Source organism: Chiloscyllium plagiosum, chromosome 25 (assembly GCF_004010195.1).
Source record: "Chiloscyllium plagiosum isolate BGI_BamShark_2017 chromosome 25, ASM401019v2, whole genome shotgun sequence".
In the NCBI taxonomy this organism is placed as follows: Eukaryota; Metazoa; Chordata; class Chondrichthyes; order Orectolobiformes; family Hemiscylliidae; genus Chiloscyllium; species Chiloscyllium plagiosum.
In genome coordinates, this window is record NC_057734.1 from 39,501,820 (window position 1) to 39,514,375 (window position 12,556).

General features: G+C 41.8%; 1 protein-coding gene and 1 non-coding gene across 8 annotated transcripts in view; both read right to left on the minus strand.

Moving 5' to 3' along the window:
- Positions 1–1,401: 1,401 nt before the first annotated feature.
- LOC122562897 lies at positions 1,402–1,508 on the minus strand. Its single transcript, XR_006315438.1, has one exon. It is a non-coding gene; the product is annotated as a U6 spliceosomal RNA (small nuclear RNA).
- Positions 1,509–8,110: 6,602 nt separating this feature from the next.
- Positions 8,111–12,556, minus strand: part of LOC122562764 (synergin gamma-like) — a 29,165-nt gene continuing 24,719 nt past the window's right edge. For 6 of the 7 annotated variants that reach the window (XM_043715925.1, XM_043715920.1, XM_043715922.1 and 3 more), the window contains 2 exons: positions 11,279–11,380; positions 8,111–8,467 (listed from right to left, as the gene is read on the minus strand). In XM_043715925.1, the coding sequence (XP_043571860.1) occupies positions 8,252–8,467; positions 11,279–11,380 (318 nt within the window). In that variant the 3' untranslated portion in view covers positions 8,111–8,251. Of the gene's footprint in view, positions 8,468–11,278; positions 11,381–12,556 lie in introns of those variants that run through there. The other variant, XM_043715927.1, reaches the window with a different exon arrangement.

Consider the following 12,556-nt stretch of genomic DNA (forward strand, 5'->3'; position numbering starts at 1 on the left):
ACGACAGCTCTCCATGATGACTCTGGTAGCTCCCAGGTGGGAACTCTCTTCCTCAACTGTCGGTCCTGAGGAAGGGGTTCGGCCCGAAATGTTGACTTTCCTGCTCCTCTGATGTTGCCTGACCTACTGTGCTCTTCCAGCTTCACATCTGTTGACTTTGACTTCCAGCATCTGCAGCTCTTATTGTCTCCTGGTTGGCCCAAGTCCCCTCACGGCCCATTCTCCAATGAGTACCTTCTTTCCTGGTGTCAACCATAGCACATGCTCCTTCACAACCACCTCCCTCTACATTACCTCCTTAATCCCGTGCCAACATTTCCAAAATCTGAGCGATATCTCTTCAGGTCAAAAGCAATACGGTATTTGTCCCCACTTGTGTATTAGAACCCACATTGTCAGTTGACAGTTGTTAAGTTTGCAATTTGATAGGAACCAGGGATTATACGCAAGGGAGACACAGGTGGAACACCATAGAGAAACCATCTATTTCAGATGCTGACATCCCCACATCTTGCTCCAAGCTGAGCTCCCGGCTCCATGCCTTGTGGGTGACCTGACCAGCTCTCCAAAAGAAGCAGCGCCCTAAAGTCACACACAACACAGAGGATCTTAACTAAGGTCACATTTTGGTTTGAAGAACTGACCATCACTTACCTCAACGTCCTTCATCCCGTCTACAGTCATACCCAATGCCCCCCCCAGCTCTAATTCACAGTCAATCTCCAGCATTTGGCTGAGTTAACAGAGACACTCTAGCCCACACCCTGTAACAGAGAAACTCTCATCTCCCATTCACAGAAAGTGAAGCTGCTAATCTCATATGGATAAAATGCTGCTTCTATCTCTAAACCTCACTTCACACCTTCCACCAGTTTATTAACATTGTCCAGATCCCCCTTTCACTGCATCTCTTTCACCGTTTTAGCACCTGGGGGAAATAGATTTGAAAGCACTGTTCCCAGCAGATGTCGGTGTTGCCGAGTTGATCCACAGCCTTGGTGTCCATCAGCTGCTCCCTTCCACCAGGTTCCCAAAGACATGGCTTGTCCTTGCTGAGTATGATCAGCAGTTGGGGTTTCCTGCAGGGTTTGCAGCCTCAGTGATGCAGTAGTATTTTGTTCTTTTCAATAACTATTTTATTATTAACTCTAAATTATTTAACTATCTTGCTGAAAAGAATTAAGTCCCAATGATTGTGGGAACCTGATGATTGGAAAGGATGTCAGACACTTTCCAGAGGGTGAATTGCAATAGGAAGGGATTGGAGGGATATGGGCAAGGTGCTGGCAGGTGGGACGAGATTGGGTTGGGATATCTGGTCGGTTGGATCGCAGGGTCTATTTCCGTGCTGTACATCTCTATGACCCTATTTTAGAAATGCAACGTAATTTGGTAAAAGTGTAAAATATGGAACGCTTCACGAATTTGCGTGTCATCCTTGCGCAGGGGCCATGCTAATCTTCTCTGTATCGTTCCAATTTTAGTATATGTGCTGCCGAAGCGAGCACATCCAAGAAAAGAAATTGGGTGCTTTATAAATCCTAACAATCCGATATATGTTTATGTTGTGGTAACATTTGGTTTTTTTTTAAATTGCATCATATGGAATTAGCGATATGATTAACGATAAACCAGACATCTGTGTTTTAACTTTATAAAATTTATTGATGTACTATACGCATGTAATAAGAGATTGTCGCGTAGAATTAGGGTTGGTGAATAAATATACTAAAACGTATTTTCATTGGCTGGACCTGTCAGCCGTTTTGAGTGGGCGGGTGCATCGCGGAACCAAGCTAGTGGGTGGGGCTTGTTACCTATGTGGGCGGGGGCCAGCGTCACAATCGGACAGGTAGGCGTGGACTGTTGTCGTGGAAACCAAGTAGGCGGGACTTGAGTGGGCAGCCCCAATTTCGCTGTCCCAGGTTACAGAGATTTTGCAGCAGGGCCCTTCGACCCATCATATGCATGCTGGTCATCAAATACCTATTCACTCTGATTCAATTTTCCTGCACTTTACCCAAAGCCTTATGTGCTTTGGTGTTTATCTAGATAGTGCTTAAACATCTTAAGTTGTCCTCCTTCTGCCAGATTTGCAGGCAGAGAGTTCCAGATACCCACTGTCTTTTGAATGAAAGAAATGTACTTAATCCTGTTTAAATCTCCAGTTCACCTGTAGACTGAGCCCCCGCCCACCCGGTTTGTTCTCCCCATTACTAAGTGAAAATTTCTCCCTATTTATCCTGTCTTCACCCCTCAGACCTTTGTACACCGTAATCAGTCCCCCCTCAGCCTCTAAGGAAAACAGCCCCAGCCATCTATTCTCTCATCACAGCTGAGTCATGACAACACTGGGGTCACTATAGTTAGATTAGATTAGATTACTTACAGTGTGGAAACAGGCCCTTCGGCCCAACAAGTCCACACCGACCCGCCGAAGCGCAACCCACCCATTCCCCTACATTTACCCCTTTTACCTAACACTACGGGCAATTTAGCATGGCCAATTCTCCTGACCTGCACATCTTTGTGACTGTGGGAGGAAACCGGAGCACCCGGAGGAAACCCACGCAGCCACGGGGAGAATGTGCAAACTCCACACAGACAGTCGCCTGAGTCAGGAATTGAACCCGGGTCTCTGGCGCTGTGAGGCAGCAGTGCTAACCACTGTGCCACCGTGCATGTGAAAAAGGTACCCGACGATGAGGCTACCTTTCCCAAAGACATATTCGTAGAATCCCTGCGGTCTAAATAGAGATCATTCAGCCCATTGGCTCTGTACTGACCCTCTGAAGTGAATCCTATCTAGACCCATCCCTGTAATCTCACCTTTGCCATAACTAATCCACCTAGCCTACAGATCCCTGGAAACTACAGGGCAATTTTAGCATTGCCAGTCCACCTAACCTACACATCTTTGGATTTCGACATCATTACGCTTCCCATTCGCACATTTCTAGTATGTATCCTGCACCCACCCAAAAGCTTTGACATCTCACCTCCCTATGCTGTCTAGACTTTAATATTACACATTAGCTAAATCCCAAATAGTGTTTTGTAAAGGTTTAGCATAACTTCCTAGCTTCTGTGCTCCAGACCTCTGAAACCAAGTAGTTCCTGCATTCTTGATGGACCAAATGGCCTCCTTCTGTCCAATAAGACTTTTAAATTGCTTTCCCACATTATAACAACCTTTGAAAATTTTCCGACATCTATCCCCATAGCTTTGTACCTGCACCTTTATCAAACTGTACCTTTCATTTGTCCCATCAAAATGCTTTGCTGCTGAGTTTTTATGTGATGAATTTCATTTGCTATAAGCCTGCCTGTTTTCTGTCTTTTTCCTCCTGACATCTCTGAATAATGTCCCATTGTGACTATATTTTAGTTTCATTGTTATCAGTGAACTTTATAGTGTCCAGCATATCCAATCCAAATAATTGGATTTTTGAAAGGAGCTGTGGTCCTAATACTGATGAGGTAAAAACAATGACTGCAGATGCTGGAAACCAGATTCTGGATCAGTGGTGCTGGAAGAGCACAGCAATTCAGGCAGCATCCGACGAGCAGCAAAATCGTCGGATTTTGCCTGAATTGCTGCTCGTCGGATGCTGCCTGAATTGCTGTGCTCTTCCAGCACCACTGATCCAGAGTTCTAATACTGATCCCTGGACAATACCACCATATACTTTCTTCACACTGAAAAAGCACTATTCATCATTGCTCTCAATTTGTTATACTATCAACAAAGACACTCTTTCATTTGAGGTTTGCTCACAAGTTTATTTTGTGATACTTCATCAGGTGCCTTTCATAAGTCCACATACACAAGATCAATTGCATTAAACTTATCTATCTTTGCTGATAAGTACACCGATTGCTTGATAAAATTAGGCTTTGACAAGTCCATGCTAATAATTTATTTGATTCCCTACAGTGCGAAAACAGGCCTTTCGGCCCAACAAGTCCACACCGACCCTCCAAAGAGTAACCTACCTAGACCTATTTCCCACTGACTAATGCACCTAACACGATGGGCAATGTAGCGTGGCCAATTCACTTGACCTACACATCTTTGGACCATGGGAGGAAACCAGAGCACCTGGAGGGGTGCTCATGCAGACACAGGGAGAATGTGCAAACTCCACACAGACAGTCACCCGAGGCTGAAATCGAACCTGGGCCCCTGATGCTGTGAGGCTGCAGAGCTAACCACTGAGCCACCGTGATATAATATCATTGTTATATCTATATATCATATCATATATATTCTGTCTACATGTTTTCTCCTACTTCAGTGGTCTAGTTAGTAGGTTTAGCCCTCTCCTTCTACTGTCTCTCTTCAGTGCTTCTCTCATCTTCTCCCTGCATTTTCATCCAATGATTTCCTCACATCTCAGCTCTGATCTTACATTCCTCTAGAGTCCTCCCTCACTGTCCCTAACAAATGCTATTCCCAATTTTCCTCTTTTCTCTCCATTCCTGTGTTATTCCTACTTTTCCCCAGCTCTCTAACAAGTGATAGATGAGTGAGGTCTGCAGAATATTGAGGTAGTATTCATTTGAGGGAATAAATGATGGAAACTTTCCTGCTGCTGACATTAATTATACAACCATTTCAATGTTTAAAAGTAAAATCTAATAATAAACAAATGACGGTTTTTATTTTTCTGTGAATTTCTTCACTCTGTCCAGAAAAATACCAGGAGTCAGTATTAAGACAGAAGAAGTGAATAAAGCATTGGGAAGGATTACATTATTCCCAGATCTTGGCTGGAATGATCACGCACAATTGTGCTTTTATAAAAGGTTATCTGCTGTCAACTGAAGAACTGCATTTGGACATATGAAGGGGTATTTTCAAAGAATACTCAGTGGTGAGAGGAGGCCACATCTCACTAGATAAATTATATTTAAGATTGGAGTCATTCTTCAGACAATGTCATCATCTAGACTAGATGATGATGGTACAGACGATTTCTCAGGACAATTGACATGATTAACAGCATTTGTTTCTGTTTAATCACTTACCTGTATAGTTCCAAAATCATTTAAAAGTTATTTACTACCATTTTTAAGAACTACAGATCCTTACATATGCATACACAGTATACTTAAAAGTTTTCAGTCTGCTTGTACACTATCTTGTATTCCTATGTACTAAAATGATCCAAGCCATTGTTACTCTATTTTCCTACTTTTTCTTTACCCTTTTTGAGCCAGTTGGTCCAGATTTCTGCTGTCTGATTGCAACATAAAAGAAAATGTAGAGTTGAGAAAGGATCTGATTTAAATACGTGCAATTCTAACAGGGCTGAACGGATTAGATGCAGGGAGGATTTTTCCCCTGGTTAGAGTCTAGAACTAGGGTTAACAGTCTCAGGATACTAGGTAGACCATGTAAGATTGAGATGAGGAAACATTTCTTTACTCAGAAGCCAGTCAACCTGTGGCATTCTCCACCACAGAAGGCTGTGGATGTCGGGTGAAGTAATTGGAATGAAGTTGGCCAGATGGATCTCATTGACTATGAGATCCCCGATTGGCCCAGATTAACAACACCAATCAGAGAATACTGGCAGATAGATTATAGGAGCTCCAGAGACTCTCCTTATTCTAGGGACTAGGTCTGGGCTGGCTGGTTGGTCAGAACCCATTTACCATGGACATGTAAATAAAGGGAGACTTGTTGATGGGATAGCAGCTTCTGTGCAGTTATTTCACCAATTCACAGAATATAATCAATAAAGGGATTGATAATTTTAGATATTGAAGGCAAATAGAGAGAAAGTGAGAATGTGGCACTGAGATAGAGGATCAGCCATGATTATTTTGAATGGCAGAGCAATCTCAAAGGTCTACTGGCCTAAACTTGCTCCTAGTTACAAAGTTGCTAATGGTTGCTAGTAACTGGATGAATTTTGATTAAGTATACTGAGCAATGAAGCCAACTATCTGGTATACCCATGTTGATTGGCAAATGTGATTCTCTAAGTCCCCATACCCACCCTCAGTGCTTTTAGCTGCGAGATTGAATTGAGATCCTTTATGTTTACTTAGCTAGGCATAAAAAAAAATCCCATGGCACTATATGAAGAGAAGGGAATCCTCCTAAGGCCATGTGTAAAATTAACTGTTTTTAAAATCTGAATGAGCATGCACAAATCTCTCTGCTGTGAAAATGACTGTGACAGTGACTACTGTTTGAAACTAATTCACTGGTTGTGAAGGACATTAAGGACTTTATTTTCTCTTGGCTATGGAATACTATCTAAAACACTTGTGTTCTCAAGCCATCTGCCAACATTTTCATCATAAAATTAGGGTTTGTGCTGTGTCCCTGTTTACTTATGAAAGATGTACTCCACTCCTGTATCGGGCAGCAGCACATTCTTTCCAGCAGTTTAATCTACTTACCTGTTTAAATAGCATTATTGTAGATGCTTTTGAATTAGTCTCAAATTTCATGGTAATGTGGACATTTGGCATTATGTAGTTTTTTTTTAAAAAAAGCAGCAGCCTGTTTGATGTATTGTTTATCTGCCACACTTTCTCTTCAAAGTTTCAAGACTAAGATACTAAACAATTTAAGTAAGGTCTTCAAGGGATATCAGTGAATGGCAGAAAAGGCTGAAAGGTCTACTTCTATTCTTCTGCTAAATAAAAGGTAATAAATTTTCAGATTCTTTGTTAATCAGCCACACTATTTCTGCTCAAACCTCGAGAAATGCTTGTCAATTGTGTGTTCAAATTGCGTAAATTGCATGATTAAAAACTACTTGGAGAGTCAAATGACAAAAAAAAAGCCTAATTATTTTAAGCAGAACTCAGATTTGATTCTATTATCTCAGTTTTGTATATTTCCTGATGAATGTCTTCAGTCACCGGGCCACACACGGTACAAGGCAACTGACCGAGTCCCTGTGTCCCATTCAGAAGTGGAAAAAAAGCCAGTGATTCACTTTCAAAGGATTACATACGCAAGGTTGATGCAGGAATTGGAACAGAAAGAGAATCCCATTAATAGGAGAGCGGAGTTACCCACTATCAAACTGGACTAACACACTAATTCAATTTCTAAACTACAGTCACTCACACATACTTTGTTTAAAAGGAAGCCAACTGGGGACAATTTTTTCAACATGGTTTTCATGGCTATTTGGTGCGTCTTCCCTGAGTTATGGCTGTGCCATCAAGAGATTAGATCCTGGCTCAGTGGTCAGCACTGCTGCCTCATAACACCAGGGATCTGGGTTTGATTCCACCTTCACGCGACTATCTGTGTGGAGTTTGCACATTCTCCCTGTGTCTACGTGGGTTTCTTCCTGCAGTCTGGAGATGTGCAGATTAGGTGGATAGGCCATGTGAAATGCAGGGTTACAGAGATAGGGTGGGATACTCTTTGGAAGGTCTGTGTAGACTCAATGAATAGGAATTCTACGATTGTTTTTGTTTTTTCATAGAAAGTTTAACGTTTTGCTGACAGAAAAACCTCTTAAAGGATCACTTGACAAATACTTGGTATCTATAAACCATGTTACATTACTTTTGACACATAACGCAAGGTGACTTTGACAAAGGGGCGGCCTGGTGGCTCAGTGGTTAGCACTGCTGTCTCACATTACATTACAGCTTGGAAACAGGCCCTTCGGCCCAACAAGTCCATACCGACCAAGCGCAACCCACCCATACCCCTACATTTACCCCTTACCTAACACTACGGGCAATTTAGCATGGCCAATTCACCTAACCTGCACATCTTTTGGACTGTGGGAGGAAACCGGAGCACCCGGAGGAAACCCACGCAGACACGGGGAGAACGTGCAAACTCCACACAGTCAGTCGCCTGAGGTGAGAATTGAACCCAGGTCTCAGGCGCTGTGAGGCAGCAGTGCTAACCACTGTACCACCGTGCCGCTCACCTTGATTCCCACCTTGGGCGACTGTCTACGTGGAGTTTGTTCATTCTTCCTGTGTCTGCGTGGATTTCCTCCGGGTGCTCCGGTTTCCTCCCACAATCCAAAGATGTGCAGGCTAGGTGAATTGGCTATGCTAAATTGCCCATAGTGCTAGGGGCATTAGTCAGGGGTAAATGTAGGGTAGGGGAATGAGTCTGGGTGGGCTACTCTTCGGAGGGTCGGTATGGACTTGTTGAGCCGAAGGGCCTGTTTCCATACTGTAGGAAACCTAATCTAAAAACCATCCACTCTAAAACGAATTCACTGATTCTGAGAATAAATACATTTCACAGTCATTGAATTATAGGAAGAGTAAAGTCTTTAGGATTTGTGTCCAAGCAGTTTTGGCCAAGAACTGAGAGCTCTTCCAAGTTCAAGTCTTCAGAATTTTGCTTCGGTGCAATCAGACCAGGTAAGTTTGAATCCACGCAGTTTAGCCAAAAGTTTGCACAACTTGCATGATAATGGCAACCATTATGCAGAACTGAATGTTCCGTATCACTGAAATCCTGTAAAAATATGAGTGTGTGGATTAGGAGTTGAGGATGTTTGAGACCCAACTACACAGTAGGAGCATTCAGCACATACAGATGATTTGTTTTTATTAACATGGACTAATTGTAGTGGCCAGGAGTCATCGGTATGACAATAACTCTGATTAGCTCTTGGGCAGGTGGATAGTTAGTGTGTGGACAATACAGGGAGAGAAGATCTCCAGGCTGCATGAGACAGCATCACTTTTTCCCCTATCTCTACAGTGAAGTAACCAAAACTAGAAGGTAGTTTGCTCTTCTCTTCCACCATTTGCTATATGGTACTGCCGGGCAGCACAGTGGCTAGCAATGCTGCCTCGCAGCGCTAGGGAACCAGGTTCAATTCCACCCTCAGATGACTGTCTGTGTGGAGTTTGCACACTTTCTCTGCATTTGCATGGATTTCCTCCAGGTGCTCTGGTTTCTATAACAGTCAAAAGATGTGCGGGTTAGGTGGATTGGCCATGGGAAATGCAAGCTGACTGAGAGGAGGTGTGTCTGAGTGGGATGTGCTGAGGAGATTTGATATGGGCCAAATGGTCTGCTTCCACGCTGTGAAGGGTTCTATGATTAATCAGTGACTAAAAGACTGAACAATTCATGTCCCAGTTACCCCTATGTCTTCATCGAAGAACTGAAATCAGGAGGGCTCTGAAGTCACAGAAGGGACATCTCATCAAAGCCTGCAGACTTGGTATTATTGAACTGTGTTTCCCCCAATATGTTATTCTTCTACCCATATCATCCATGTTTGTTGGGTGTGTCTGTCTGTCTGCATGTGTGCAAAAGGGTTTAAGAGTTTCAGCTAGTTGGGATACATGTTGATAATTCATATTTTTGTTTGCTCCTAGTTAAAACTGATTTGTTGCAATAAACAATAGTGCATGTTAAGTACAGAAACCTGGTTGGTTTTTAAGAGACCATCAAGCATGCAAATTGGGTTTTTTGAGTAATTTGTTTAGATCATTAATTTTTGAGTCAACCCCAGGAGTGGTGGGGCTGGAATAGCAAAACAATTCCCTGAAATGTACAGCGAGATAGGCCTGAGGATTGGCAATGTTTTAGAAACCAACAAATGGCTATCAAAGAGAGTTTCTAAAAAAGGTGAAAAGTATAATATGAAAATGAGCTAGTGAGGACTGCGGGATCCTTTACAAATATATTTTTTAAAATCGGCTAAAGTAAACATTGGTCCCTTTGAAGCAGAGACAAGAGAAATTAGCATGGGAATGAAGAAATGGCAGATTTTGAACAAGTATTTTGTCTATCTTCACAAAGAGAACACTAATAAGAATGAAAGAACAAAAGTCATTAATATCAGCAGAGACAAAGGATTGGAGTATCAAAGTTCTAAATGCCAACCACTACCCAGGACTTAAATGACCTACATCCTAAGGTTCTGAAGATGTTGCTGTAGAGATAGTGGTTCTGAATTTATAAATTACTTAGGTTCCAGAGGATTTCAAGTTAGAAAATGTAACACCCCAATTCAAGAAATTATGATGAGAAAATGTGGAACTATTGGTCAAATAGCATGACATCAGTCAACAGAAAGATGCTGGAGTCTATTATTAAAGAGGTCTTAACAATACACTTAACATCAATGTTATTAGACAAAATCAACAGAGTTTTATAAGGGGAAATCACGTTTCACAAATTATTACTTTTTTGGGATTCAAAGACATGGGTGAATTGAGGAGGACAAGTAGATGTAGTATACTTGAATTTAAAAAGACATTCAACAAAAGGTGCCACACTGAAGATTAACATGCATGCAAGGTGCTCGTGAAATTGAAGTTAATATATCGGCATGGATAGATAATTTGTGATTGGAGAAGAAGCAGACTGGGCATTTTCAAGATGGCAGATGAGACTACAAATACAGAGTGCCATAACAATTAGCACTGTTGCCTCTGCCAGTTACTATCTGTAATAATGACTCAGATTATGAGAAACAGTAATGCATTTAGACCTGCTGATAGTACAGTGACAGATGAGAACATAAATCATGAGGTCAGAGAAGCTGCAAAATGAAATAGTTTAAGCAAGCAGGTAATGGGAAATAAATGGGGCATAATGTAGCAAAGTGAGAAATTATTCACTTTCGTAACAGCATAAAAATTGAACATTTTTAAAAAGGCATTAGACTTGTGATTCTTGGTTGTTCAGGGCTATTCCTGAAAGTCCAACTTTAGGAGAACAAAGAACACATTGGCCTTTATTGGGAGAGGATTGGAGTGCAGTACAGGAATAAGGAAGTCTTATTTTAATTGTATGTAACTTTGAGACCACCCCGATGTAGTGATCAAAATTGTAAATTGAAAGAAGGATTGCATAGTGATGGGAGTTTCTTAGATTGGTCTCTGGATGAGCAGCTGGAGTAAACTGGGCCTACATGCTTTGGCATTGAGAAGAATGAGAAGTGACCTTGTTTGAAATACAGGAGTTTCTGAAGGGGCTTCCTGAGGTGGACACTGAGGTTGCCTATCTAAGCTGAGGAATCTAGAACACGACGACACAGTCTCAGAATCAGGTCTAGTCACGTAGGACGAAGTAGTGGTGAACTTTCTTCACTCTGGATTGTATCTGTGCACCCACCTCAAAGAATAAAGTCAAGACTGAGTGATGGAATTTGATCTCTCAGGAAATTGAGGCATATGGAGAGCAGGCAGGAGGAGCTTAGCCATGATCATGGTGAATGATAGAGCAGGCATGAGGTGCTAAATGACCTATTCGTATTTATATTCCTAATGTTGCTAAAATGTATGTTAAATATAATAGACTTACATTAGGCTTATTCAGTGTTCTGAGCAGACATACTCCACAGATTTCATTTTGTGCATTTTCTGAAGCAGTTAGAGCTGAACAGTCTAGTGTAGATTCAGCAGGCTGCAGAATATCAAAATAAATGTTCAAATTCCTGTAAGCTAGAGAAACATTGCATGCATGCATTTCAACTAAACAAGGATGCATCTTGGCTGGTTATTTGTGATAGAGAGGGGTTGTAAGTTAGTGTGCTACAACACAAAGCAAAACTAAACTAATACACTTTCCACAAACAAGTCCCTCTTCAATAAAAACTGTTTCAATGGAGTTCTGCTAAGTGCCACTAGATGGCAGGCTCCACCAACTGCTTGAAATATGACAGATGCAGACAGTCACGCTTCAAATTGCTGATGAAGGAGGGGGGGGCATCCTTTGACCTGCTCACTTTGAATTTATAAACAAAACTGCTGACCTAATCTTGTAAAGGGCCCATATGCCACAGCCATGTATGCTTTAGTGTCAGGAAGAATCATGATTAACCCCAATCTATATCTGTTCTCAAAAAGTACTCCCACTTGTAAGTGGACAAATATTTGCATACAAAAATCTGAATATGTATTAACAGCAGAAGTGATTTTCATTGACTAAATCACCATTTGCTGCACAACACCATGAGTCAGACTCTTGCTTCTCTTTGTCAGGTTTTTCAGAGGTTGTTCTGCAAATGTTTGATGGGGACAAACAGAAGCAAGTCTTGCGCAGATTTGCTCCTCAAAGTACTTGTTAACCCAAAGGTGCAACCAAATATGTTGGGCATCAGACTGCAGACAGGACAGACTATCTGGGTCAAAAATGTTCTTTAAGGAAGCCTTCACCTGATCTGACCTACATGTGCCTTCCAGACCCTCAACTCTCAAGGAGAAATAATGATGGACAAGATGATGTCCTCATCTGATGAATGCATTGAAATTGCTGGATCAGCAGGGATTTAATGAGAGCTGGTTTTTCAATTTACTGATTGCCTTATGACGTAAATCTCAAGGAACAATTTGACTCTGTAGTTTGCCTTGCAGTGCTGTTACTTCACCCCTGACCATGCACAGTTTGCTACTTAGGAGACAAAAAGTCCTGTGTTCTACAAAAAGATACCAAGCTGTTTACTCATCCTGTGACGCACAGAATATATTTTTTTCTTTTTTGGAATCCTGACATGCACATTCAATCTGACAAGACTGCTCAAGTGGAAACAAAAGCTATCCCATAATTCAGGCACTGCCCAAGGTTGAAAACTATAGGAGA